Source organism: Ictidomys tridecemlineatus, chromosome 5 (assembly GCF_052094955.1).
Source record: "Ictidomys tridecemlineatus isolate mIctTri1 chromosome 5, mIctTri1.hap1, whole genome shotgun sequence".
Classification (NCBI taxonomy): domain Eukaryota; kingdom Metazoa; phylum Chordata; class Mammalia; order Rodentia; family Sciuridae; genus Ictidomys; species Ictidomys tridecemlineatus.
The window spans coordinates 172,987,972-173,015,383 of record NC_135481.1 but is presented as its reverse complement, the minus strand read 5'-3'; the positions used below and the strand labels follow the sequence as shown (position 1 = coordinate 173,015,383).

The window sequence follows — 27,412 nt, the reverse complement described above, 5'->3', positions numbered from 1 at the left end:
TTGGTAGCCATTTTTTGAGACTAGTTACCACAGGTGTTCCTGGGATACTATGGCCCATAATTCGTCCATTACCTCATGCCACTATGAGCACTCACAAATAGAACACAAATGGATAATCTGCCTTAGAAAGACTGTTGTGGCAGTAGAGAAGAAGATAGCTTGGATGAGGGAAATCAAAGGTTTTGTAAAAGTCCACTCTGGTGGTGGTAGTGAGCCTATCAAACAGCCTAAGGGGAAGGAAGGGACAGCCTACATCACACACTGCAGGTGCCCACTGGGTCAGGATTATAAGTATCAGCAGGAGATACCATAATGAAGAGATGGAGGAGAGGAAGTCATAGAAATACTTTATTGTAGTATTTACACCATACCTCCATTCAATCACAAGCATGTGTATCTCACTTTTTAAAGTATACACTTTTCTTCAGTCAGCAAACTACTTCATTGCAGCATCCTTGAAGCCAGCAGGCTCAAATCTGCCCAAAGTATAACTGAGGTAATCTTTTGGCTCACTGAATGATTATCAGGTTATTTTTATATCCTGAATTAATACACAGAAGTGCAAGTATATACACATATATATAAATATGAAAATATGAATTTATGTGTATAACAGTGTATATACACTGTATATAGAGATATACAGATTTACAGCTGAAACAGAAATTTCACAATAACATACTCCTTACTCTATTTGACATACACTTACTTCTTATTCTCTTTATTCTGATTTTTAAACTACTGGTCATGAATGAACAAATTATTTCTGCAATCTAGTGTTGTTATTTTTGTGTGTGTGGTACTGGGGATTGAACCCAGAAGTGCTATACTACATTTCCAGTTCTTTTTTAAAATTTTATTTTGAGACAGGATCTCACTAAGTTGCCCAGGCTAGCCTAGAACTTGTGATCCTCCTGCCTCGGCCTGGGATTACAGGCGAGTGCCACCACACCCTTGTTCTGCAATCCATTCATGGATTCTGTTTTCTTGAAAATTCTTTCCTTAGTGGATAAGTACCTGTAATCCCAAAAAGATTAGGATTAACTATTGAAACAAGTAAATCAAAGTCATAGCATTATTTTCCATTAGTCTGAAATCATCCATTTAATTTTGCATGTTAAACATTTGTAATGTTTGAGACTCTAAACGCACTAAAGTATGTAATACGTTAAATTTTGCAATTCCATTTTTAAAATGAAAATACAGTAACTGATTCAGACTAGTGATTATAAATCGATATGTATATAACAATTTAACCACACCTCTAAGTAATATTGAGATTATGAGATGTGATTTATAGAATTTAACTTATCTTAAAAATCCCCTTAGAATGTTTTTTTTTTAAAAAAAAAACCAGGGTATATACTACTTAAGAATAACCAGGTTTTGCGTTTATAATTTTAATATTAGTTATTGAAAGCAAAAGTAATTTTAAAATCGTCACCCGAGTGCCAAAAGCCGCCCTACAGGACAAGAAAGCAGCTGCCATTCACTCAGAGCTACTGGACGCGACACGAATTTAGGGCCGCTCTCCAGACTGTGCGCAACACGTGGCCCGCAAAAGAGGCTGGTCCTGTGAAGCAAGGCAAGAAATCAGCCTAGGAAGATATGGGATCGCCTTTCCTTTCTGCGGCATTGCCAGCCATCATCATTTTTTGATTGAATAATACTAAATAAAATGTAAAAGCATGAATAAGCCGCGAGAAGCCATGTTTCCTGCAGGGTCTGCGTCAGAGCGCCCCAGGCCAGGCTCCGGTCCCTGGCAAGAGGGGAGGGCGCGCGGACCACGGGGTTCACGGGGTTCACTGGGTGGGGGTGGAGGGCACCTGCAGCCGGGGCGTGGGAGAGTGTCTGGGGTCCCAAGTCACCAGCGCGGCGGGAAGCCGGCTCTGAAAAGCTCCAGCCTGGAATGCTCACCTTGGCCCAGATGGTGCCTCCCGCCCCCCGACTTCAAAGAGCTCTCTCGCCCTCCACTTATACCATAAAACAGGAGTGATCCCACTACTAGGAAAAGAGCCTTTTCAAACCGTTTTGGGCCTGCAGGCCAAGACGGCTTCCGCGCGTCCCCGGCAACCGCACCCGCCCGCGCAGCCGCAGAGGCCAGAAAAGACCCGCTGGCTCGCGCTCGGCACCACCTCCGCCCGCCCTCGCGGCCATACCACTCCAGCGGACCCCTCTGAAGTCCGAGAATGGTGCCTTCCCTAGCCTCTGATTGGCTAATCGGTAGAGGGCGTGGCCTCTGGATCCTGGTTCCGCGCGCTAGAGCCTGCTAGCCGCATTGCGAGCCGGGCAGGGAGCAAGCGCCATGGTGAGGAGTGGTTGTGGGTTGTGGGTGATGTGAAGGCCGTGGTTTAGGTCTGGATTAGAGTTTGAGCCAGGGCCTAAACCAGGGCCTGCTCTGGGAGCGGGGTCGGGACTCGTGGGCCTAGCTGACTTTTGCGCCCCGACTCTCGTTCCAGGTTTTGCTACACGTGCTGTTCGAGCACGCGGTAGGCTACGCGCTGCTGGCGCTGAAGGAAGTGGAGGAGATCAGCCTGTTACTGCCGCAGGTGGGTGAGATGGGTGGGCTAGCCCGGCTGCACTGCAGCCCCTGGGGCCTTCGAACCCCAGCATGCACCGCGCGCTCCCACGTGGCCGGCCGCGCGGGTTAGGGAGGGCTAGACAGGGAAAGCAAGCTCTGGAGCAGGGGTCTTTACCCTGACTCACGGTTAGAATCGCTTAAGAAGCACTTAGAAATAAGCCCCCAGATTCCGCCTCGAATGGATTAAAGCTGAACCCGAGATGTGGGGGTGAGGCTTTGGCATATTTTAATAATGTCTAGGGCTGATAATTGCTACTCTGCTGCACCGCAGAGGCTAGAGTGAAGGAAGGAAACCATACATCCTCTTTTGTCCCCACAGGTGGAGGAATGTGTGCTCAGCCTGGGCAAGTTCCACAACATTGTCCGTCTTGTGGCCTTTAATCCCTTTTCCTCATCCCAGGTTGCCTTGGAAAATGCCAATGCGGTGTCTGAAGGTGAGTTGGCGGCAGCCAAATCTTTCAAGGAGATAGTGAGATGTGGTTCCTGCTGATACTCTATTGGAGGGTCTATAGTATTTGCTTTTCTACATTTGGATTGTTTGTGCTAGACAGTATTTGTGACCTGAAGGATGTAATTTAAAGCACATAATCCAGGATGTAGGTTTTATGAACTTGTGGGCACTGTAGAGAAAAATGATTCCTAAAAATTGGGGGTGGGAGGGCTATGCTTAAGTTTAAACACTAGTCTGGGTCTCTAACTTTCAGTTGACTAGAAAGTTAAATTTTGGTAAATGTAGGTAAGCAAATGGGATTTGATCCCTGAAGGCTAATAAGGTAGTAATATGTGTTTTTCAGTTATGTATTTTACACGTATGCATTTTACACATATGCTATTGGACCTGAGTCCAGTTCCTCCCATGGTTGATCCAGGCTTTGCAGTGATGACTTGTAAATCTGTCAATCCCCTGAGTGTGATCATTGATGTCTCAATGTCTCTGAGCAATGCCTGAATGGGAGAGGTCTAGGCATGTCATCCCAGCATGCTTCCAGGGGACCAGCATGATCAGCTGAGCTTTTACAATTCAAACATCCTTCACCATCTTAGTGGGAACTATTTTTTTGCCTTGAGGCATTGTTCATGAGGACCTCCGCCTGCTCCTGGAGACCCACCTGCCATCCAAAAAGAAGAAAGTGCTTTTGGGGGTTGGGGATCCCAAGATTGGTGCTGCTATACAGGAGGAGTTAGGGTACAACTGCCAGACTGGAGGTGTGGTAGCCGAGATCCTGCGAGGTGAGGCTCTCCTGCCATTTTTTGACATCTTAAAGAGGGGTCTAAAAACTTGCTTGAGGTTGCAGCTTCCTGCTTGCTCACAGTCCTGCTCCCCTCTTAGGAGTTCGTCTGCACTTCCATAATCTGGTGAAGGGTCTGACCGACCTGTCAGCTTGTAAAGCCCAACTAGGGCTGGGACACAGCTATTCTCGTGCCAAAGTTAAGTTTAATGTGAACCGGGTGGACAACATGATCATCCAGTCCATTAGCCTCTTGGACCAACTGGATAAAGACATCAATACTTTCTCTATGCGTGTCAGGTAAGGGGCCACCCTTGATAGTGGAGTCTTTGGCCTATAGTTTAGGCAACTATCAGCCCTCAAATTGGGGCTGACAATCTTGTGGATAGAAAGTTCTTCTGAGTAGGCTGGAGCTGGGCCTCCTGATGCTTACCACAGGCTGTGTTCTTACACTGACTGTATAGAAAGGGGAGGCAGAGTAAGCATACCCCATGTACACCTCAGCCCAGGCCCTGTGCCTGGTCTGCATTGTGAATGGGGAAACATGGAATTGCTGGAGGGATTTGAGTCTGACTTGTTCCATTTCTTCCAGGCAGAGTAGGCAGAGAGGGCTAAAGCTACAGCTTTATATAGACATGGCAGCTAGGTCAGGAAGTGATTATACCTTTTTGCAGGGAATGGTACGGGTATCACTTTCCAGAACTGGTGAAGATCATCAATGACAATGCCACATACTGCCGCCTTGCCCAATTCATTGGAAATCGAAAAGAACTGAGTGAGGAAAAGTTGGAGAAGCTGGAGGAGCTGACAATGGATGGGGCCAAAGCTAAAGCTATTCTGGATGCCTCACGGTCCTCCATGGGTCAGTGCAGAGCCCGGCAGCTAGCATAAGGTATGGGACTGAATATCTGGCCCCTCTGTTCACACTAGGTGTTTCCTAGGCATGGACATATCTGCCATCGACTTGATAAACATCGAGAGCTTCTCCAGTCGTGTGGTGTCTTTGTCAGAGTACCGCCAGAGCCTACACACTTACCTGCGCTCCAAGATGAGCCAAGTAGCCCCCAGCCTGTCAGCCCTAATTGGGGAAGCGGTGCGTCATGGGGAATACAAAAGTGGGGGATTAGGATTATTACCATTCTGCACTGCTATACTTCCTGACTGACCCACCATATATATTCCCCAGTTGTGCCTGATGGGGGGTAGAAAGCAGGGGTTATTTGAATGACAAGTCAGCAATTCCCACTTCTGAATTCTTCCTTGAATCTTTTTCCAGGTAGGTGCACGTCTCATTGCTCATGCTGGCAGCCTCACCAACCTGGCCAAGTATCCAGCATCCACAGTGCAGATCCTTGGGGCTGAAAAGGCCCTATTCAGGTACCAGTGAGGGCACCTGCCCATATCAGGTGCCACTTCTGGTGCCCTCTACTTGTTTGGGGATCACAGTGATGGCTGACCGGGGCTCCCTGACCTATACAGGCCTCTGCTATGGGGGTGATGGCCAGTCCTGGTGTCTGAGTGATTCCTAGGGCCCAGCAAAGGGACCAAGTTTCCAGGTCAGCGACATTGTTTGCCTTCCCTCTGCCTCTGGGAGCTATGGGTTAGCTTGTGTTGGGGTCTAGCCCAGCCTGAAGCACACTCTGGAGACTTGGAGGGGAGGGGATGGGAGGAGCTGCTAATGGGGTTGAAATTTCTGATCTTAAACTCTCTGCTAAATATTCTCAGAGCCCTGAAGACAAGGGGTAACACACCAAAATATGGACTCATTTTCCATTCTACCTTCATTGGCCGAGCAGCTGCCAAGAACAAAGGCCGCATCTCCCGATACCTGGCAAACAAATGCAGTATTGCCTCACGAATCGATTGCTTCTCTGGTATGGGTGAGGAGGTTGGCACTTATGGGTGAGGGGCTGGGAATCGGGGAGGCAAACTACCCTAGCAGCTTCTACAATGATGGTTAATATTTTTCGTCAACAGCAGTTCACCTAGTGAGTGTTGATAACTCTGGGTCTGAGTAAAGCTGAGGGTAGAGGGAATACTGGGAATGGGGGTGGGGTAGTTTGTCCCTTTGAGGGCTGACAGGTTTTGTTAAACACACACACCCAGAGGTTCCTACAAGTGTATTTGGGGAGAAGCTTCGAGAACAAGTTGAAGAGCGCCTGTCCTTCTATGAGACTGGAGAGATTCCACGGAAGAATCTGGATGTCATGAAGGAAGCAATAGTTCAGGTCAGTTTGGGCTTTGTAGGGTGGTAGAGAACTCTAGGTAGCTGTTGGAGATGATGAACCATCTTGCTTGGCCTGACCTTGTGAAGTGGAGGCAAAAACAAAAACTGATTTAATGAGCCTGATCCAATAAAGAAAGAGGTGACTATGGTAAGCCAAGATCTTCAGGCCTTCTCAGAACTTCTTTTTTGCCAGGCAGAGGAAGCGGCTGCTGAGATTGCCAGGAAACTGGAGAAACAGGAGAAGAAGCGCTTAAAGAAGGAAAAAAAGCGATTGGCTGCACTTGCCCTGGCATCTTCAGGAAATAGCAGTAGCACTCCAGAGGAGTGTGAGGTCAGTCCACCAGATCCACTCAGAGAAGTTTTTAGGTTGGATTCTCCCAGCAGAACAAAGGATGTGCCATGTCAAGCCATGGTCTGGTGTCCAGGCTTTTGGACCAAATCTCTTTAACTACCTCTTGATTCTGTAGGAAGGAGATAGGTGCTGAGAGAACTTGCTCAAGAGCCCAGAGCTGGCTGTAGCACACACCTGTTTCCTGGGCAAGTGTGCTCTGTCCTCCGCAGCCTCCCAGGAGTCCTCAACCGGGGGTAGTATCAATGCCTGCTCTTGTTCTCAGATGTGTGTCCAGAAGTTTGTGTTCACAGTGGGGGTGGGGACAAAGGAGCTAGCTCTTCAGTGCACCAGGTTAGAATCATTTCCTGTTTTCGTTTTTAGTGCCTTTTGTGACCATTTCAGTCTCTTCTCTGGAACTTACATTTATTTAGAAAATTTTTTACAAGCCTTCCAGTTCTGACTTCTGACAGTAGATGTCCAAAGTTAGACCCACACCATTAAACAACCATCCCAAAAGCACTGGGCAGTTGGTTTTCTGCTGCATCTTAATGGGTGGGGGGAATTGCATATACCATAGATAACACTGTCCTTATGCCTGTTTGCCCCTTTTCCCCTTTAGGAGATGAATGAAAAACCCAAAAAGAAGAAAAAACAAAAGCCCCAGGAGGTTCCTCAGGAGAATGGAATGGAGGAGCCATCTGTCTCTTACACCAAACCCAAGAAAAAGAGATCTTTTTCCAAGGAGGAATTGGTTAGTAGTGATCTTGAAGAGACAGCTGGTGGCAGCACAAGTCTTCCAAAGAGGAAGAAGTCTTCACCCAAGGAAGAAACAGCTAGCGAGCCTGAGGAAGTGAGCAGGAGTGTCTCCAAGAAAAAGAGGAGATTCTTTTCCAAGGAGGAGCCAGTCAGCAGCGGCCCTGAAGAGGCTGCTAGCAGCAAAACCAGCACCAAGAAAAAGAAAAAATTGCACAAAGCATCACAAGACTAAAACGGACATTCCTTGGGGGGCAGGGGCATACCCCAAGGTGACTTCCCACCCCATGTCCCAAACCCCAATAAAAACAAATTCACAAAAATTGATATGCATGTTTTATTGGTAAACACCTTACAGGACCTATGGGTGGGGTAGGGCAGCAATGACAGCCTCAGTGAAGTCGTGGCAAGTGGCATAGCCACCCATGTCAGAGGTTCGAACCTGTGGGGGAGAAGTGTCATCATCCTGTGACCTAGGTCCCACCCCTTATCTTAAAGCCCCCACCGTCCAGTATAAGTTCCCTAAGGAAGCCAGCCCCAGGACAACCTAGGCTCTGCCCAGAAATTAATTATGGTCCACTGTCTAGAGGTTCAAGGTGTCTTCCCTGGTCCACTGTACTGAAGGGTATGGTCCTTGTGAGGTTGGAGGGAATAAAGAGCTCTAGACCCCATGGGGATGCAGGTGGCCGATGACAGACTTGATGAAGTCGGTTGTGGTGCTGTAGCCGCCCATGTCTCGAGTCCGCACCTACAGCCACCATCAGCAATAGCCGTGGGGAAGAAGAGAAGAGAGCCCGTGAAGGGAGATAAGGGCAGCGTAGTCAAGGAGATGGAACCCAAGAAAACAGATGGCCAAAAAGAAGATGCGATGCAGCAGGGATGAAAGGAGGTAGCCAGGTGAGGAGCAAATTGCCCACTCTTCTGAGCCACTAGGAAAACTGCTGCAAGGTAGGATGGAAGGCTGAGCAGGAAGTGAGATGGGGAAGTGCATATCAGGATGAAGTTACCTTGGAGGAAATAAGGAGACAGACCAGGTAGGAGAAATGGAGATGAAGATTGGGCTCCCAGGCATGGACAAGATGAAGCTGGTGCCTCATCCTGACTGCCTCTCCCTCCATTGCTCCACCCCCAGAGAGAGAACTGCAAGTTCTGCATTCACATGACCATGAAAAGGGCAATGGATGGAGCAGCAAAGAGGGAACAGCAGATGGGAACTAAAGGAGGCAGAAAAGACCAAAAGGATGAAACAGCCAAGAGAATGGGGGTAAGAACAGCCCTGAGGAGGTCACAGAGCAAAAGATGTTCTGGGGACCTGGAGAGAAAGAGACTCCTTGCAGGTTCCCCAGAGAGCAGTAACAAAACCTTGAACCAGCACCTTTCTAAACTCACCTTGCCAACTTTGATCACCTTCTTCACTGCATCTGCAATCATGTTGGAGTGATACTCAAGGCTGTCAATGTAGACAAGAAGAAACTTAAGATTGCCCACAACACTGTCACCTGTTTTCCCACCTATGCTCCCCTTACAACAACCAGCCTCCACCCGCTGCCTCCGTGACCTACTTGAGATGCCGTAACATGTTGGAAGCTGACAGCAGCATGGCTGTGGGGTTGGCTATATTCCTGCCCACTGCCTGAGCAAATGGGTGCCGGGCACCCTATGGAGAGAGGGGCAGGCCAGAGTTACTGGGAGGAAGCAGGCATATGCCGAGGCTGAGAAAGAGTATGATGGGAAAGAGGGAAGGCAGGCCAGGGTCACTGAGAAGTGGGAATCATTGTATGGGTAGAAATGAGAGGAGACCTGAAGTAGGAGAAAGGACAGGTATAAATGACAAAAGGAGAAAGTGACCTCACTCACCGTCTCAAAAACTACATACTCTGCACTGTAGCTCTCACCAGGGACCACACCAGCTCCCCCAACCAGGCCAGCAGCCAGATTGTCAATAATGTTGCCATAGAGATTGGGCATCACAAGCACATCAAACTGGTAGGGATTCTGCACCAGCTACGAAGTGAGATGTGGGCATGAAGAAGAGAAGTGAATTCTACTCCTTGCCCTTTCTCAGCATCATGAGAGTAGAGACATGGGGAGAGGGACTTACCTGCATGCAGCAATTGTCTATGATCATTGTCTCAAACTTGATTTTGGGGTACAATTCAGCGACTTCTTCACAGCACTGCAGGAACAATCCATCCCCAAGTTTCCTGCTCATGGGTCAAAGTGAACAGAATCAGCCAAGAATCAGACTACCTCCCAGGAACTTATCCCATGAAAAGATATGCCCCTCACATGATGTTAGCCTTGTGGACAGCTGTGACCTTGCCCCGCCCCTTCTTGGTGGCATAGTCAAAGGCAAACTTTGCAATCCTCTGAGATTTGGTTCGAGTGACAATCTTCAAGCATTCAATCACACCCCTCGCACTCTGAATGAGAAGAGAAAAGCAGCTGGGTGATATGGGAAAAAAGGATGAAGAGGAGATCTACCTCTCTCCTATATCCATTCTGGCCCTCCCCAGTTCCTGGGGCCTTACCTCATGTTCCAGAGAGCTATACTCTCCTTCTGTCTGCTCACGAATGATCACCAGGTCTAGATTGTTGTGCCGGGTCTTGTACCCAGGAAGTGACTTCACATGGACTACATTGGCAAACAAGTCCAACTTACGCCTGAGGGCAGACATAGCCATCAGCCCTGTGCTTGGTACCTAGTACCCCTCCGACCCATGCCCTTCTACCCACCTACCTCAATCTCATATCATAGGAAGCTAGTTCCCCCTTATACTCCATTGGGGTATGGATCTTTCCTGTACAAACAAAGTGGAGGAAGAATGTTAGTCAAAGGGTAAGTCCAAGCGAGCAGAGACCAATGTCCAATCCCCCTAGGGATATAATGCAACCCAGACCCCCAACTTCCACTCCTACTCCCAAATCCATGACCTTAATTGCCTGTGGAGGCAAGAAGCAAAGAATAATACAGTTAAAATAAGAAAAATTTAGTCCAGTACTTTATTTTTAGTCACCATACTTATGTTGAAACTACAAAATGACTTAAAAGGAGAACAGATTTTTTTTTTTTCCCCTCAACGAGCCTGGGTGTAACAGGTTTAGAAACAATGCTATGGTATTCTTCCTTTATGATTCTATGTCAACTTATTTGACATTTTCTCAGTCATCACTTACTGCAAATCAACTATATGTCAGGCAATAAAGGTATCAATTAAAAAAAAACAAACAAACAAACACACGACCCCTGCCTTCAAGGATCACACAATGCATTAAAGAAGATTGTCCATACCCTATGCTATGTCCATGCCCTAATTCCCAGAATCTGTGAATGTGACCTGATTTGGGAAAAGGATCTTGGCAAACGTAATAAAAATCTTGAGATGAAACTGTTCTAGATTCAGGTAAGCCCTAAACCCAAAGATAAATCTTTACAGAGCAAAGAAAGAATAAAGGCACAGAGATACAGAGGGAAGAAAGCCTTATGAAACCAGAGATAGAGACAGGAGAATTGCATCCTAAGCTAAGGAACAAGAAGCAGCAATAAAGGATTCTCCCCTAAGCCTTCAGAGTGCCATCACCTAAATTTCAGTCTTTGTAGAATGGAGAGTAAATTTCTGTTATTTTTCGTTACCAAGTTTGTGGTAGTTTCTTATGGTAATTTTAGGAAACTAAAGCCATGAGTAAGTGAGGATTATGACAAGTGGAATCGAAGGAAGAACATTCTGGGCACAGGGAACTGCATTCATCAGGGCAACACATACATTCAGAAACTAACAGAGTTTAGGGCAGTCAAAAGGCACAAAACAAGCAGTGTGGAAACCAAGGTACAAAAGCTGAGGACCAGCAATATAAAGAACTTACTTTCCTATGCTAAGAGGTTGGGCTTGAAAAAGTCAGGCTGGTCTTTCCAAGGAAAATTATGTTAAAAAGAAAGAAGGAAATACCATAGCATTGTTTCTAAACCTGTTACATCTGTTACAAAAGAAAGGGGAAGAACTGGGGGCCGAAAAATCTAATGAAGTGAATAAAATAGAGCAGAGGAAGGGAAGACAGAAGAAAAGGAGCCGTTAGAAGTGGCAATCTAGAACCACAACAAATAAGACTTGATAGATGATGTAGTCTCAGGATGAACACCAAACCCTTGAGGACTTCCTACAGAGACAATTTACATGGCTCCTGGGTTCCCAATGGGAAGGAACAAAATCCAAGTATCAGTGGTGGGAGCTCTGGGAATGGGGTCAGGGACTTAATGGACATTGCTCTTTTGACTTTAAATGACACATGGGCAGGCTGGCAAGGCGGCACACGTACCAATGATAGCCACCTTGTTCTCCTTCATGGAACTCAGCACTTGCTCCAGCTTCTCCTCAGAGGCCATATTCTGCACCTCACTCAGGTGATGCTCCTGGAACTCCACGGGAACAGCGGCAGCCTTCAGGGACAGGTCCCAAAAAAAGTGCAAGGTGAAAGTCGATCAAGTTCTTTTTAACACCCCGCATCTTCTCTGCAACCTCACGTTGTAGTCATGTTCAAGGACACTCACCTTGAACACCTCCTTGACAGCGTGCATGAGCTCAGGTCCCACGCCGTCTCCCGGCAGCATGGTCACTGGAAAAGCTCCCTCCACCCTCACATCTTCCGCCTATCAGAGCAGCCAGCAGAGTCAGAGCTGAGGTGGGGAGAGAAGGGGAGAACGCGGGGGGCAAGGGAGGACGCGGGTGCGGGGGAAGCCTGGGAAGCTGCGAGCAGGGGATAGAGAGAGGTGTGGGCGAGACCGGAGCGGAACTCGCGCATACCTGGCTTGGCGAAGCGGCATGAGCAGCAGCGGAGGTACTCAGACCTCGCCATGTCCCAGGGTTTCGGGCGGAGACCACTGCCTACAACAGACATACAAGCCTAAGAGGGCAATCTGGGACCCCCAGACCCCAAACACTGCGACGATCTTGCCTTCTCCAGAAAACCCTGGGGCGAACCCACCGACCCCCCACCCAAGCCGGCCTGCCCTGCCCTCGGGCTCACTCGGGTCAGCCAGCGGACATAGCTCAGCGCGGCCATGTTGGCTGCCGGAAGGCGCGCAGGACGTGACGCAGGAAGCCTGCGCGGCCCTGGCCCTGACTTCCGGCGTGCTCAGGAGAGCTTGGTGGTTCTCCGTCTCCCGGGAACCTGCGCCACCTGCCCACTTTCCCTTTCGTGAGGAGGGTCACGGGATACCCAAGCATTTTGCCAATTGCTTTATTTCCAGTCGCCATATTTAATTTATGTCAAAATTTCCAAATAACCTTAAAGGAGAATATGCGACTCCGTGCTTGTCGGATGAGGACCTGCGTTTAATGAGGCTGGGAAATTATCTTTTTTGTGTATATATGTTCGTTATTTTTTTAACCAGTACTCACTGAATACTTATGTCAGGCCCTAGCGTCACTAAGGGACCGCCACACAGTGGGAGAGGATGTGTATCTCCTTCCATCTCATAACCTGCCAGTGTGGCCAGAATTAGGCAAGGGTCAGATCCAGAGACTGGGGGGATTGGAATGTTAATTCCTTCTGAGCTCTTCCTCCACCCTTATCAAGGACCTGCCCCTGCTCCAACCTGTTGCTAAGGTAATCTGTCTCAGTAATTGCCCCTCCCTATAGGGAGTTGTAAAAGTTATTAATTAATGTGTCTTGGGCTGCTCCATCCAGGCCTTCCCCGGTCTTATCGTGGGACCCTAATAGACCTCCAGGAGCCGAATCCAATGCAATCACCCAAGAGTCTTTATTGCATGCTGGAGCCTGGACTCAACAATCGTTCCTGACGTAGCGGTCCCAGGGAGTGAGTCCTGGTCCTTTGTTCAGTGAGATTTTATAGGTTTGGGGGGGATACTCTATGCGTCCCAACAACACACAGCAAATCATTCCATACCGCGGGAAAATCAAACAACAACTCTTAACATTATTAGCACATTCACTGGCGGGAACAAGTTGGGTAGGGGTGATTGGTTAGTACAAGAGGGGGATTCCTTTGAACTGATTGGTTTAAGCCACGATGGGTATATGTGCTAAACTGCATGGTTTCCCAACATGATATCAACCACCATAAACTACTAGGAGGTTATCTGGCATCCAGGTATTTTCCCTGTCTCATGCAGATTGGTGGTTGCTAGGGGGTTGCTATGGGTCCTCACCTAGCCTAACTGAGTCAGGGACAGCATATCTCTCCTGTTATTTGCAGACAAACAACTTAGCAGGGTGGGTATGGGTTTAGGAGTGCTCTGTGGGTTTTTCCAAGGACATGCCCCCTTCCTTGGACAGGCTTTGCTCTGAGGTAGAGGCTGGTTTCTCAAAAATGGAGTCACATCAGTTTCTCATCTGTTTCTCACCTTTTGGCCATCCTCCGAGCAACTCTGAGCATGTCCTGGGCCTAGTCAGTATGCAGGAAGAAGAAAGATAAGGGAAAAGAGCAGGAGAACAAAGGAAGCCTAGGACATATAAAAAGGCAAAACACCCTGGCTTCTTGCAATACCAGGATATCAGCTACGGCCCCCATCTCCCTCTGGGGAAAAATCTATGTTACCCTTTTTTAAGTAGTCCCTGCTTTATATGCTTGCTTCGGGGTGTTTCTCTAATGTTATACTTCAACATGTGTGGGCCATATCACCAGTTGCCTTGTTAATAGTTTTCCTCTTTGTTTTTCCCTATAGAGTCTTTTTCTTTTGCCCTGGGCAGTTGTTTCCCTAATACTGTGTTCTAGTACTTGCACTCCCCAAAGCAGGCCCATATTTGGTGCCAGAAATTAGTTGACACATGTGAGACGAAAGGGGATGATGATGTATGATTTTTGAGACTCCAGTCATGTGTTATTTTCAAGTGGCTATGCCTAAAAACAAAGTGCATCAGAAGATATGCCTAACACAGTATCCTGGAAGTGTGGATTTGAATCACCTGTCCAAGTGGACCAGGAGTATTGGTTTAAAATGCAGACTTGCTGAATCCAAATCTCGGGGTTGGAACCCCAGGGCCTCACATAGGCTAAGAACATACACTTATTATGGAACTACACTCCCATATTTAACAGCTTATCCAGATGATATACAGTGAAGTTTAAGAACCACTAGAGAGGTTCTCTGGGTGTTAAGTACCTCATCCAACCAAGCAGATAGTGGGGTGTTCCCCAGTGCAAGGAAGAGGATGCAGTGGTCCTAATAAGGGACCTTGCACAAGTTTTATTTGACCTTATCTGAATTCCATGAGAAGGGATATTCTCTGTAGTAGTAAGATGAGAAGATGATAGTAGGTAATGTGTAAAAGTTTGGGTCCAATGAAAAGTACTATGTAAATATAAGGTTGATTATTATTAGAGTTAATATAATGTATTAATATAACATACTCCTCCACCTCCACTCATATACCCCATAAAATAAGCAAGAGAACACCACCATATTGTCCCTGTAGATTCCCAATTTTCACATTGGTCTTGCTGTTTACCACCATTTTTCTTCTCCAAATCAATGTGTGATGAAAAAAAAAGTGGAAAATTTACCTTTTTAAAAATAAAACATTTTTATTTACTTCAGGACATTAAGAGTAGGAGAGAAGAGAGATGTTCCATTTTTATCCAATCCTTGATGAATATAAAGTGGAAGATTTACTCTTTTGAAAATAAAACTACATTTTCATTTACTTCAGAGCATTTAATGTGGGAAAGAACATATGCCATTTTTATCCAATCTCTGATAATAATCTAATTCATTTTCTTAAGGATAACTGTGAACTCATTTCCATCTCTAAATTCTGCATGATCTGAACCCAATTTACACTCAAAAAATATTTGCTGATATAACACTATATATCTGTCACCGGGGTAAAGAGGATGGATGGAGATTACCAACTGACCTAGGTCAAGGAGATGACTAAAAGGCCCTTGTGAGTGCAGTAAGTTCTTCAGGCCTTGAGTCCCCACAAAGCCATCTTTCACCAGTACTGCCTATTAATGGGGAAATCCAGTCAGGACCTTTGAAAGAAGTTCCTTAACCAATCTCTTGAGTCAGGGAAGGAAGGTGATACCATCTTTTCCCCTTCTGTTATGAAACGTCCCCCACTTAGCACCAGAGGCCATAATAATGAATAATCTGCCCATATATGAGTTCAGTGTGAGACTGAGTAAATTAAGTGTCAGTTTCCTAGAGCTACAAGTCCTCCAATACAGGGGTCCTGACCTGGAGTCCATAAAGCTCCATTTGTCCTTTGTCCTTGGGTGAATCTAAATGGTGAAAATCCAAAAATCATATCCTAATTTTCAGCAACCTCTTAAGTGAAATTTGGCATTTCCTTTCATTTTGAATGTAGGTCTCAGATCATAGTGCTATCTGTAATGCCCTTGAATTTATAACTGATAGAAATTATATTTCATACCCATTTCAGTTGTGACAAATATCTTAAAATATAATTTACTCTCATCCCTACTTTGACAGTATTTGACCCAATGGTAGATCATGCTATTTAATGTATTAATAAAACAGCACATATACTACTATATTACACAGTAGCTTTTTTTACTATAGACCAACATAATAGGCTTTCTTTGTAACCATTAAAAGGCCTTCCCTAAGAAGGAATACACAGGCTTCAACAGACTTCCAAAGAGGTCTGTGACACACAAAGCATTCAGAATTTCAGTGCTGTTAGATCTACTGAGTCTTTTTCTACAACCATGAGCAATCATAAAAGCACTATATAATAAATGACACTTCCTTGAAGATTGCAATCTGGGAATGAATTTTGGAAGAGGGATGATTTAATGTATGATTGAAAGACAAACAGGATTACAGAAGAGAAGTAACTACACTCCAGGGGAAAGTGGGAATGTAAGCAAAAGCTATGTTTTAGGTTCATCTAAGCAGAGCCCAAGACTAGGCTTGTGATGCAAGTGACTTATTGAATAAGTGTTCTCAGGAGAAATGTGAGTATGCAGAGTAAAGGGGAAAATGCCAAGCAAGATGTGGCCTCAGCTGGAGTTGACCTCAGTCTGCTCTCCTGGGGAGCTCTGAAGCATGAATAATATCTCAAAGTTGTCCCAATTTGAGACAAGGTTTAATAACTCTGCTTCAGCCTGGATGGATCAGGGAAAACACTCCAGAGAAGGAGGAGGTTGTAAGCAATTAATAACTAATGTCTGAAGCAGTTGAGGGGTTGGAAGGAAGCTGTTACGTTGTAGAGTTGAGAATGAACATGGTGAACAAGGAGAGAGGCAGATGTGTGAGAAGATGGAGTGTATATAGCGAGGAGTAGAGTAATATTGGTGCAAATTCTAAGGCCAGAAGAAATGGAGGGAGATTTATGAGCAATACGAGAGATCCTGTTGAGGCTAGTGACTATAAAATTTATTGTGGTACAGTTGTGTGTGGTTTCCATGGAGAAAGCAAGCACTTGGATTCATCCAAAAGTGGTATTCTGCCAGAGAGAGGTACAGGGAGTTGAGTTGTATAACTGCTGGTAAAATGGAATCAGGAGGTAAATGATGACCAAAGAGATCTAATCAGTAAGCAAGTAAGAAAAAAAAATTAAAGATCCCAACGTATTCAAAGAGTAGTACTTGTGGGAGTCATTGAGCAAGCAAGATAAGAGAGGAGCCTAATTCCACTCATACTTTGTAGGTGGAGCAGATGGGATTATGGGAATATGTGTCAAGGAGAGCTTGAGGAGACCCTGCAGATGGAACTCAGACCCATAATATTAGATGGCCTAGTCTTGACATCATGGGAGTGAACCAGCATAGTGACTTTCACCAAGGCAAGGGGATGGCCTTCTGGAAGGAGTCCAAGTGTCATATCTTGATAAGTGGGAAAGACCAGGAGGTCAGAGATGGCAAAGAATGAGTGAGATGATATCAATGACAGGGAAGACCCCCCAATTTTCTAATAGTTTTAATATAAAAATTTGCTAGATTATTTCTTAATATTTATGTTTTAGTTTTAGGTGGATACATATCTTTATTTTATTTTATTTTTTATGTGGTGCTGAGGATTGAACCCAGGGCTTCATGAATGCTAGGTGAGCACTCTACCACTGAGACACAACCTCAGCCCTTCTAGAGTGTTTTTAGTTAGTTAGACACTAGGTAAATTTTTTAAATATTTAAGTTATGAGCAGGGCATGGTTCTACATTCCTGTGATCCAGTAACTGGGGAGACTTAGGCAAAAGGCTTACAAGTTAGAGGCCAGCCTCAGCAATTCCATGAGACCCAAAGCAATTTAGCATAACCCTGCCTCAAAAAAAATAATAACATACAACATACCCATAGCCTAAACAAGAGGGGGGTTTAATTTTCACTCACAACGGAGTTTACCAATAGATGATCCAAGGCAGAAATGATCCTTTACAATGCCAGTGGCACAGACTTGTTATCTTGCTGGTCCACTTTGCATGACCTTCATTCCCAAAGTTATTCCAGATCCAAGATATATTCTAATTCCAGCATTCCAATCAGCAGGAATAAGGAAGGGAAGAAGAGGCCTACAGCCCCTTCATGATACGTCCTAAAGCTTGCTCGTGTTATTTACACCTGCATCTCACATAGTACAGAAATGTGTCCATCTTTTCCCTCAAAATTATAAATTTTACTTCAGAAGGCCTCCTTGACTTTAAGATAAATGTGTTCTCAAATATTTTTTCTAATGCTGTTATGGTTTTGTGTAGTTCAGGTCATTAATCTATATGAAATTTAGTTTTGTAAAAAGTCAGATAAAGACTTAGGTTTCTTTTTCTCATTCCAAAAGGTTTAGCTAATTGCTCCAGTATCATTCCTCCAGGTAAGAATTTTTACCATATCAAATACAGATGTTTCAGTGAAGAAAGCAACTGAAAAAAGATTTTAGAAGATGGAAAGACATCCCATGTTCTTGAATAGGCAGAATTAATATTGTCAAAATGGCCTTACTACCAAAACAATATACAGATTCAATGCAAGCCCCATTAAAATACCAATGAAATTCTTCACAGAATTAGAAAGAAACAATTCTTAGGTTCATTTGGAAGAATAAAACACACAGAATAGCCAAAGTAAGAAAAGTGAAGCAGGAGGCATCACAATATCTGGTCTGAAACTATACTATAGAGCTGTAGTACCAAAAGCAGCATGGTATTGGCACCAAAATAGACATGAATACAAATGGAATGGAATATAAGAAACAGAAACCAACAAACCTAAAGTTGTCTGATATTTGACAAAGATGCCCAAAACATGTTTTTTTTTTTAAAGAGAGTCTTTTAACAAATGGTGCTGGGAAAACTGATAGTTATATGTAGAAAAAAATGAAATTAGACCCCTATCGTTTACCCTGAACAAAATACAAATCAAAATGGATCAAAGGCTTAGGAATTAGACAGAAAACTTACAATTTCTAGAAGAAGACGTAGAGTCAACACTCCATCATATAGGTGCTGGCACAGACTTCCTTAACAAGACCTCCCAAAGCACAAGAAATAGAACCAAGAATCAATAAGGGGGATGACATTAAAATTAAAAGTTTTGAACAGTTAAGTAAAAGATTGAGAGTGTGAAGTAAGAGCCTAGAGAATGGGAGAAAATCTTGGCCAGATACTCCTCTGATAGGGGACTAATACCTAGAATATAAGAAGAACTCAAAAAACTTGGCACCAAACAAACAACCCAATCAAAAAAATGCGCAAAAAAAAAAAAAACTAAACAGAAACTTCTCAATAGAAGAAACACAAAAGGCCAATAAATACATGAAAAAAAAATGTTCAACATCCTAGCAATCAGGGAAATGCAAATCAAAACTACACTAAAATTTCATCTCACTCCAGTCAGAATGAAAATGATCAAGAATACAGACAACAATAAATACTGGCAAGGTTGTGGGGAGAAAGGAACACTCGTATGTTGTTGGTGGGACTGCAGACTAGTACAACCACTTTGGAAAGCACTTTGAAGATTTCTCAACAAAACTAAGGATGAAACCACCATATGACACAATTATCCCACTCCTAGGTATTTTCTCAAAAGATCTAAAATCGTCATACTACAGTGACATAGACTTATCAATATTTATAGTAGCACAATTCACAATAGCTAAATTATGGACTCAACCAGATGCCTGTCAATACATGAATGGATTAATATATATATATATATATATATATATATATATATATATATTCATTCAATGGAGTTCTACTCAGCTATTAAAATCAATGAAATTATGGAATTTGCTGGTAAATGGATGGAAGTGGAGAATATCATACCAAGTGAAATTAGCCAAACTCAGAAACTCAAAGGTCAAAAATTTTCTCTTATATACAGAAGCTAGAGTAAAATATGGAAAGGAGGGAGGGAAGGATAAGATTATATAAGGAACCAATCAAATACAAATTAATAGACTGGTGAAAGGAAGTCTAGAAGAGAGAGTAAAGAAGGATAAGGGAAGGAGGGAAGACAAGAGGGAAAAAGGGGAAGGAACAAGGGAAATTGTGAACTGAAATCAAATTTCATGCATATATGAATTTTAGGGACAAACCCAACTACTATGTATAACTATAAAGCTCTAAAAAGACAAAAAAGGAAGAAAAATAAATTAATGGTGAAAATAGAAAAACAGATGTTCCTTAACTTACAATGGGATTACATCCAAATACACCCATTATAAATTGAAAATATTGTTAAGTCAAAAAATGCTTTTATGCTGGACATGGTGTTGCATGCCTATAATCCTAGTGACTCAGATGGCTGAGGCAGAAAGATCACAAATTTGAGGCCAGCCTCAGCAATTTAGCGAGACCCTATCTTAAAATAAAAAAATAAGAAAAGGTCTGAGGATATCGTTCAGTGGTAGATACCCCTGGCTTCGATTCTCATTATTTTTAAAAAATGCTCTTAACAACTAATTTACCAAGCATCATAACTTAACCTAGCCTCACCTACCCTAAATGTGCTCAGAATGCATGCACCAACCTACAGTTGAGCAAAATCATCTAACACAAAACTTGTTTTATAATAAAGTGATGAATAGCTCATGTAACATTGAACAGTATACAGAAAGTGAAAACCAGAATGATTGTATAGATATGCTTTCGCACTGGGGTAAAGTCAAAAGATCTTAATTCCCAACATCATAAATCAGGAACCATCTATACTAAATTACTATATACATATTAGGTCAAACAACATGAAACTGCTAATATCTATCATCTCACTCAGCCCTATTTTCTCAATTATACCAGTCACTTCTGGATATCATATTATATATTTATTCTTTAAGTATACTATTGCTTATTTTTGTAGTGAACAACCTTGAGAAATGAGGTAATATCTCCCTCCAGGATAAAGTATAGGCTTGCTTATCCTACTATAAAACAGGTGGGTTCCCTAAGCTTGGTGTTCCTCCAATGCCACACAAACCCACTGCATATGCAATATCTATCAGGCTTCTTTTTTTATTGGTTGTTCAAAACATTACAATGCTCTTGACATATCATATTTCATACATTTGATTCAAGTGGGTTATGAACTCCCATTTTTACCACGTGTACAGATTGAAGAATCACATTGATTACACATCCACGTTTATACATACTGCCATACTAGTGTCTGTTGTATTTTGCTGCCTTTCCTATCCCCTTCCTATCCCCCCTTCCCTCCCATCTTCTCTCTCTACCCCATCTACTGTCAGGCTTCTTCACATAATAAAGTCCTTCATCTCTGATCCAGGAGTCTTACCTTTGCCAGCATCCATGAACCAGTAAAAGGCTAATTACTAACTTATCAGCAGAGTAAATTCAAATGCCAGATGCTGACAGTTTTAGCAACAAGGATGGGATGCTAAAATACACATGGTTTTCTGGAAGAGGAAGGAAAGGACCCTGTGGACCAGATTAGGGAATACGAAAAACTTCCTGGAATATGTTGGTGAATTTTTCTCACCCTAGTGGGTCACAGGATGAAAGTGTAAGAGTATTACACTGTCCTACCTGTTAATGAAATCACAAAGTGAGAGGTAGTCACTTGAATGCTGCCTTGGTTCTTGCTCATGCTCCCTCATGCTGAGGGAGGAAGTGACGTCATGCCATTTAGGGAGCAAGCCCTGAAGCCCCACCCAAAAGGCAATATGAATGTGGCTGGCAATATGAATCAAAGAGTCCCCAAAGCTGAAATAAATGGTGTCAACCATGATGTTTAATATGGAGCTTTAGGTGAATCAAAACCCCACAAATTTATTTGGTTGAGCCCCACAGGTGGCCACCCACATCCAAAAGTGAACACAAAGCCTTGCTTACTGGCAGTCTTGTTCTCTCCCTGGTCCCTCTCTTCCCTCTTCAGTTTACCCAGCTGCCTAAATGAAAAAGCTGAGTGTGCTAGGATCTTCGTGGTGGTAAGGACCTCAAAACTTACAGCTCTCTTGAGCCCAAGGTCCTGGGCCACCATCTTACCTAGCCATGTGGATGCATGCAGGGATGGTTGAAGGCACCAAGGACTGCAATGAAGAGTGGGCAAAAATGAAAGTGTTCCCTAGGCTCAAGCACCCTCTGGACAGATCTAGAGGTCCACAGGGAGAGAAGTAGCAGCAATGACAACTCTGAAACTAGAGGCCAAGGACAAATAAAAGCCTCCCAGCTGCCCACTAAGAGTTGCCCACCTACCCTGTATTTCCTGTTCTCCAAGCTGGAATTGTATGATCTGCAACTAGTAGCACCAACACTAAGCTCCTTGGTTTGTTTGCCCTGAATGAAAAAAAAAAATCACCCAAGTTCAACTAATGGGTTTTGAACAAAGTTTGCAGTAGAGAAGCAAATTAAAGTAATATGGACTATTGGGACTTTGGCTCAATTCAATGCTTCCACTGCTGAATGTATTTCAGTGCTGAATGTATCGCTGGTAGTGATGTTGTGCAGGCTTGCACTGATTGCCTGTAAGAATCAGAGCGGTCTCACTCAGAGAATGCTGCAGGTACAAAGGTGTTTCCTGAGCCTTCTTGGATGGTCCAGAAGAAACAGTATAGACTTTCAAGAAGAGAAAGGAAATCAGAGCATTGATCAGTGACTCTCAGATTACTGATAGGTCATTTTCCGGTGCAACAGCGCCCCCTGCTGGACATAGTCACCAAGCACATTTTTCCCCTTTTTAAAAAGGAAACTACTCTTGTTACTGATCCTGAGGTCCTGTCACTGTCCATACTGAAGCCCCCATTTTGAGATGTGTTAACTGAGATCCTGTGATTATTAAAAGAAGGGCACAAAAGTCCTTACTTGTCAAATAGAAATGTTACATTCAAGAGCAAGCACAGTTGCCCTGGCTCTAGCATTATATGGATTTTTCATGAAAAAGTAGCACCAAAAATCCCTGTGGGGGAAATTTTTTTCCATACTTCACCACCTAAAGTAAAGCTCAAGTCACTGAGGGTTCCCTCAGTGCCTGGTCTGGCATGCTGGTGGTTTGGCTAAGCTGATGCCTTATGGTGTCCATGTTCAACCTATTGCCAACTATGCAGAATCAAAAGGGGGCATAGTCGATCTGCTCAGTGACTGTGAGGAAGAAGTACAGGGGTAAGTACAGAGTTGAGTTAGAAAAAAAAACTGCAGCTCTGGGGTTGTGGTTTAATGGAAGAGTGCTTGTCTAGCATGTGTGAGGCACTGGGTTCAGTTTTCAGCACCATGTATAAATAAATGAACTAAATAAAGGTCCATCAATGTCTAAAAAAATATTTAAAAAGAAAAAAAAGGCATGCTCTGTGCTTGAAATACATGGCAGGAGGACCTTCCCCTACCACTTTCATTGTTCAGGAGAAACAACAGGACAGCATTAAACAAGTGCAGACAGATCTGACACAACTGCTTGCCCCAAAGCAACTGAGGCTGTCATTTAAATGCATCTACATGTTAAAAGATATGTCCAGGGGAGGAGACCTAACACAATTTTAGGTACCTTTTTAACTGTGTGCATTGGTACAGCTGCAATGAAAGATTGCAATGTAACTTATGAATATGCTAATTTCTAGTCCTCAAACATACACTGCTGTTCACCTCTTAATTTTCTTGCCATTCCACCTATGAGGTACCTACCTTTCCTCACCACTCTGCCAATAGAACAATCATATTTTCTTGCTATTCTATGAAGCAGACACCTTGCCTTGCTATTCTGCCACCCTGCTATGTGAATCAATGCAACATATAATTCTTACTAACCTCTTTTGTTAGCTGAGTTTAATTTCTATCCTGCATGAGCTAACAGACCCACAGAGCTGCTGACAGAACTCAAGGCGATGCTGATAGTCCTGAACAACACAGCCCATGATGAGCCTCGCATTGTCACCATCTTCTGCTATTTCTAATGGCTTAGATGTCTTGTTCACAAGATTGGAGCCCACAAATTGTGGAAACAGAATCAGCTGCCCATCAGACAGCTTGGGTCACTGATGGAGATGCCCATGGTAAGGGTCCTTCTGGAATAAGACCAACCCATATCATCACCATCATTGCCGGGATCCATCATCAAACCAGACATGGCAGCACATGCACCATCATAGGCTAGGTGCAATGCAAAGAACTCTTAGGTTCTGATGCAGAAGCCACGACTTCTTGCCAGGCTAGGATCACCTCCTCTTGGCCTCTTGCTGGGTAATTATCAGGACAAAGGGATAGAAGATTGCATAGAGCTATTCTGAAGGTTGGGATCTGATCATTCTTGACAATGGTGCTTTTCCTTTTCCTTTTCTTTTCTTTTTTTTTTTTCCTTTTTTTCTGTAACAGCAACCCCAGGCCAGCCGGGTTGGTAAATACTCCAGGTGTCAGTCTGGCAAACATAATTCTCACTCTGATTTAGCACCTAGATTCTCTTGATGGATTAATGTGGACCTAGATCACAAAGGTAATGGCCACTTGGCTGAGCACACCATGTGCCAAGCCTCCCACACCAGCCCACACAGGCCAAGTTGGGAGAAAAAACAAGTCTCTGAACATTTCATTAAAAAAGGCTTTAGTCCTTCTCATGCCCAGCCCATCCAAAAGGTCTAGGTATGATTAGGGAAAGATTAGAAAAAAGATGAAGTTATAGCTACTGGAATGGCATACACTGTTTTCACAGCCATTGAGGCCTAGTAAAAAGACACCTTCAGACACAGGAAGGTACAGAGAGTGGGGAGAGATTAATGTGCCCCTTGTTCCCTAGATTCAGCACTGCAGCCTCGCAAAACCATCATCTGGTCCATCTGAGATGAGCAGCAGCTTCAGCTGACAACCCGACGCCCTCTAAATTGATCATGCTGCCCAGGTGATATGAAAACAGAGAAATGCATATGGGCAAAGCCAGTTCTCAATTATTCAGTTGTGCCCTGTTATGGCAGTTCCTGAATATGGAAGCTCCTCCATGACGAATGTACAACAACATTCAGCACAACCTTGTTTCAATCTGGTACAAATGCATGTGCTTTTCCTGTAACCCAAGTGGCCTTAGTTCATGTATAGTGACCAAAGCTGCAGCTATTTGGTGACATATCCTATGTGGCTGAACCAAACTAGTTTCATGGTGATCCAAATCAAATTCAGCTACCAATCCTGAATTGAAATGATATGTTACTCTTTGGGGTTGTATGTTTGTATGTGGGGGTGTGGATTGTCTCTCTATTAGCCATGGGGACTGACTTTTGACTCATTATTCCTTCCTATAATTATTGTAGTGACATCAAAGATAAGCTAAAAATCATTTGTGCATGTTGTAATGGAGAATGTCCTGGACTTAGACTATATCCTGGCTGTCTAAAATAAGATCTAAATATTCCCTTGGAATATATTCATAGGTGACCGGGACTGAAACCTTGGGTTGGCGTGATTGAAGCTAATACTGAAGATTGGCTTCATCTTACTATCTGAAGTTCTCTTGATAGTAGCCCTAAATTCCATATGAAACAAATTGAACAGATGTGGGCCCAGCCTCTTGACCATATTAATTGGAGTGGTGAATGGAGTGACATATTGGTGTGAATATTCAAGTTTAGCCAAGAATATGTGGTGCCAACTGTTAGAGACAAGCTACCATTGGCCCTGAACATCCTTAAATGTCCCATTGGCCATGTCCTAATTTAGATTTTTGCTCTTTCTTACCTGAACTGTTCCTACCCAACTCCAGATACCACTAAAAGATATAAGTTTTGCCTGAAATCTATAAATTGGAAGGTCCAGGTCCTTAAGAAGAATACAGAATTGTGAATGCACAATTACATATAACCATCAGAAGAAACCCTGAAGGCATCTTGGAAGGAGCCAGTGTGGATGAGATCCTAAAGACTAAACCTCATGAAGAATCAACCTCTGCCAGGCCCTCTCCCCACTTTACCCAGGAAAAGAAGAGGAATAGGGCCTGGGGCTATGGCTAAGTGGTAGCGCATTGCATGGCATGTGTGAGGCACTGGGTTCGATTCTCAGTACCACGTATAAATAAATAAAATAAAGATCTATCAACAACTAAAAAAATATTTAAAAAAAGAAGAGGAATAGGCCCGTCCTACCCATCCCCTGACACTCCCCTCACCCTTTACCTTGCCCTGCTCTACTTCAGGGGTGATGGCTTCCTTTCCTGTTGCCTGCTGCCCCACCCACCCATGAGCAATCTGAGAAAGTGATTGATCTTGTTCCATCAGTAAAATACATATATGTGGACTTTTGGCTGAAGATTTTTTTTCCACTGCTTATGAATACCTAAGGGGTAGCCAGCCCGGGATAGTGATGGGTACTGTTCTGGTGTAAAGTTAGAAAGCCCTAGGCCCTGGAGCCTCTCTGCAAGCCAGAGAATGAACAAAAGGGGACAGCAGGGCTCTGCAAAATACCATGGAGTGGGCCTCTCTTGTTGCACAGAGAAAGTCCTTTCCTACTCCACAGTGAGGACTGAGACGGATAGTCTTTGAGGTTGTGATTGGCAGGGGTGTGGACAGCCAGGAATAAGGAGGGGTCATATCCAGACTTTGCTCCAGCCCAGAAATCGGAAATAGGAACTCAACTCTCCAGCCCAAGGGTCTACCATTATCGCTGCCGTTGTGTTATTATTCAAGATTAAATAACTCAGCCTGGATGCCATGAGTGGGGTAGATCCGAAGGGAAGATTAACACTTGTGGTGTGTTTTTTTGTTTGTTTGTTTGTTTTCTGAAATGATTGAGGAAACTTCAGGAGTCAACAGAGAGTTGGAGTACAGTTTCCAGGAAACCTTCTGGAATGGCTCTCTTCTTTTTTTGTTTTCTCTGTGGAATTCCATGAGTTGCCATAACTAGTGCATACTTTAATTTTCCTATTCTTCCATTTTAATTCCCATCAGGGTAATTAACAGGAAGTGGATCCAAGTGCCAGACTGACATTCTGGGACCTCCAGGGGGCGCTTCTGCACAACATACATCCTGGGCAAGGGTAGCTCAGCTTAATACACCTTGAATCTGTTTTCTATGGTTTGAACGTACATCAGGTGAAAAACAAACAACAACAAAAAAAGGGGGTAAGCCCCCCCCTTTTGACTTAAAAAATGTTGTTCTACGGTCAGACTAATTCCAAGCCTCTTAGTGTGGCATGCCAGGCACCAGCATGATGCTAAAAGCCCTTCACCTTTGAAAGGGAGTGCAGCAAATTCACTGGTTCATCTCTGCTTGTCATTTTGTAGGCTGATCCTTCTGCCCCAGAAGCCCTTCTCCTGTCTCAGGCTAAGGCTCTTCTTCTGCATTTGTCCCTGCCTCTGCCTCCCGAGTACTCTGGAGTGATATTGAGTGCTTTCCAGGCTCCCACACCAGGCCTTGAGCTCCACAAGGACAGGGCTCAGTTTATTCTTCACTTATTTTCTAGCACTGAACACATGACAAGAGCATAAATATCATGAAGGGGAAGGGTGAGGTCAGAGGCTCCAGCCTGGGTTTTGAGGGTGAACCCAGGCCTAAAAAAGGGAGTGACATTCTCAGTAGGCTTTGATCTAGTCTCTTCTGTCACCACCACCCCTCCAATTCTGTATTCACAGTCACAGCAGGCCCCCCAAATTCCTATGAAGCAGTTGCAGCAGGTAGAAATGGGGAATCTGCCAAAGGAACTGAGATAAATAAAGCAAAATAAAAACATATGGAATTCCAAGAAATGGACTTTCAACTGGATCTAAGGCCAAGATCCTCATCTCTGATCCCAAGGACCAACCCTGAATTCGTGCACTGGCCTCTCTATCTGGGGCCCTCATCACCCACAGGCTTTGCTCCTTAGATCTATAGCTCTAACCCAGAAACCCTTCTCTGGGGCTGCAGGTTCTGGGAACCTTCTTATGCCATCCTGGCCGGC

General features: G+C 44.1%; 2 protein-coding genes, 2 long non-coding RNA genes and 5 other non-coding genes across 11 annotated transcripts; 7 read left to right on the top strand and 2 right to left on the bottom strand.

The window, feature by feature from the left end:
- Positions 1-335: 335 nt before the first annotated feature.
- LOC120886261 (uncharacterized) lies at positions 336-2,161 on the bottom strand. The gene is made up of 3 exons (XR_005729094.2): positions 2,028-2,161; positions 1,445-1,573; positions 336-1,017 (listed from the first exon to the last, which is right to left on the bottom strand). It is a non-coding gene; the product is annotated as an uncharacterized LOC120886261 (long non-coding RNA).
- Positions 2,162-2,201: 40 nt separating this feature from the next.
- On the top strand, positions 2,202-7,444 carry Nop56 (NOP56 ribonucleoprotein). Of its 2 annotated transcripts, none has more exons than XM_005320548.4 (12): positions 2,202-2,308; positions 2,460-2,549; positions 2,901-3,015; positions 3,650-3,811; positions 3,912-4,110; positions 4,485-4,672; positions 4,752-4,903; positions 5,087-5,187; positions 5,536-5,684; positions 5,917-6,038; positions 6,231-6,368; positions 6,988-7,444. In XM_005320548.4, the coding sequence occupies exons 1-12, from the start codon at positions 2,306-2,308 to the stop codon at positions 7,354-7,356; spliced, it is 1,788 nt and encodes a 595-aa protein (XP_005320605.1). In that variant the 5' UTR covers positions 2,202-2,305; the 3' UTR covers positions 7,357-7,444. The 2 variants fall into 2 exon arrangements, with proteins under 2 accessions (XP_005320605.1, XP_021578889.1); XM_021723214.3 differs by having other exon boundaries at positions 5,536-5,690.
- Positions 3,454-3,523, top strand: LOC120887076 (small nucleolar RNA SNORD110). The gene has a single exon (XR_005730244.1). It is a non-coding gene; the product is annotated as a small nucleolar RNA SNORD110 (small nucleolar RNA).
- LOC120887061 (small nucleolar RNA SNORA51) lies at positions 4,227-4,358 on the top strand. The gene has a single exon (XR_005730230.1). It is a non-coding gene; the product is annotated as a small nucleolar RNA SNORA51 (small nucleolar RNA).
- LOC120887071 (small nucleolar RNA SNORD86) lies at positions 5,249-5,334 on the top strand. Its single transcript, XR_005730239.1, has one exon. It is a non-coding gene; the product is annotated as a small nucleolar RNA SNORD86 (small nucleolar RNA).
- LOC120887046 (small nucleolar RNA SNORD56) lies at positions 5,756-5,828 on the top strand. The gene has a single exon (XR_005730215.1). It is a non-coding gene; the product is annotated as a small nucleolar RNA SNORD56 (small nucleolar RNA).
- Positions 6,084-6,163, top strand: LOC120887045 (small nucleolar RNA SNORD57). The gene has a single exon (XR_005730214.1). It is a non-coding gene; the product is annotated as a small nucleolar RNA SNORD57 (small nucleolar RNA).
- Idh3b (isocitrate dehydrogenase (NAD(+)) 3 non-catalytic subunit beta) lies at positions 7,445-12,298 on the bottom strand. 2 transcript variants are annotated; one of them, XM_005320547.5, is made up of 12 exons: positions 12,144-12,298; positions 11,921-12,001; positions 11,668-11,766; positions 11,436-11,556; positions 9,862-9,922; positions 9,653-9,785; positions 9,411-9,544; positions 9,223-9,325; positions 8,979-9,125; positions 8,684-8,778; positions 8,511-8,571; positions 7,445-7,563 (listed from the first exon to the last, which is right to left on the bottom strand). In XM_005320547.5, exons 1-12 carry the CDS (start codon positions 12,177-12,179, stop codon positions 7,483-7,485), a joined length of 1,152 nt encoding a protein of 383 aa, XP_005320604.1. In that variant the 5' UTR covers positions 12,180-12,298; the 3' UTR covers positions 7,445-7,482. The 2 variants fall into 2 exon arrangements, with proteins under 2 accessions (XP_005320604.1, XP_005320603.1); XM_005320546.5 differs by having other exon boundaries at positions 7,445-7,869; positions 12,144-12,297.
- Positions 12,189-25,866, top strand: LOC120886577 (uncharacterized). The gene is made up of 3 exons (XR_013439590.1): positions 12,189-12,725; positions 12,807-12,936; positions 24,284-25,866. It is a non-coding gene; the product is annotated as an uncharacterized LOC120886577 (long non-coding RNA).
- Positions 25,867-27,412: the final 1,546 nt, after the last annotated feature.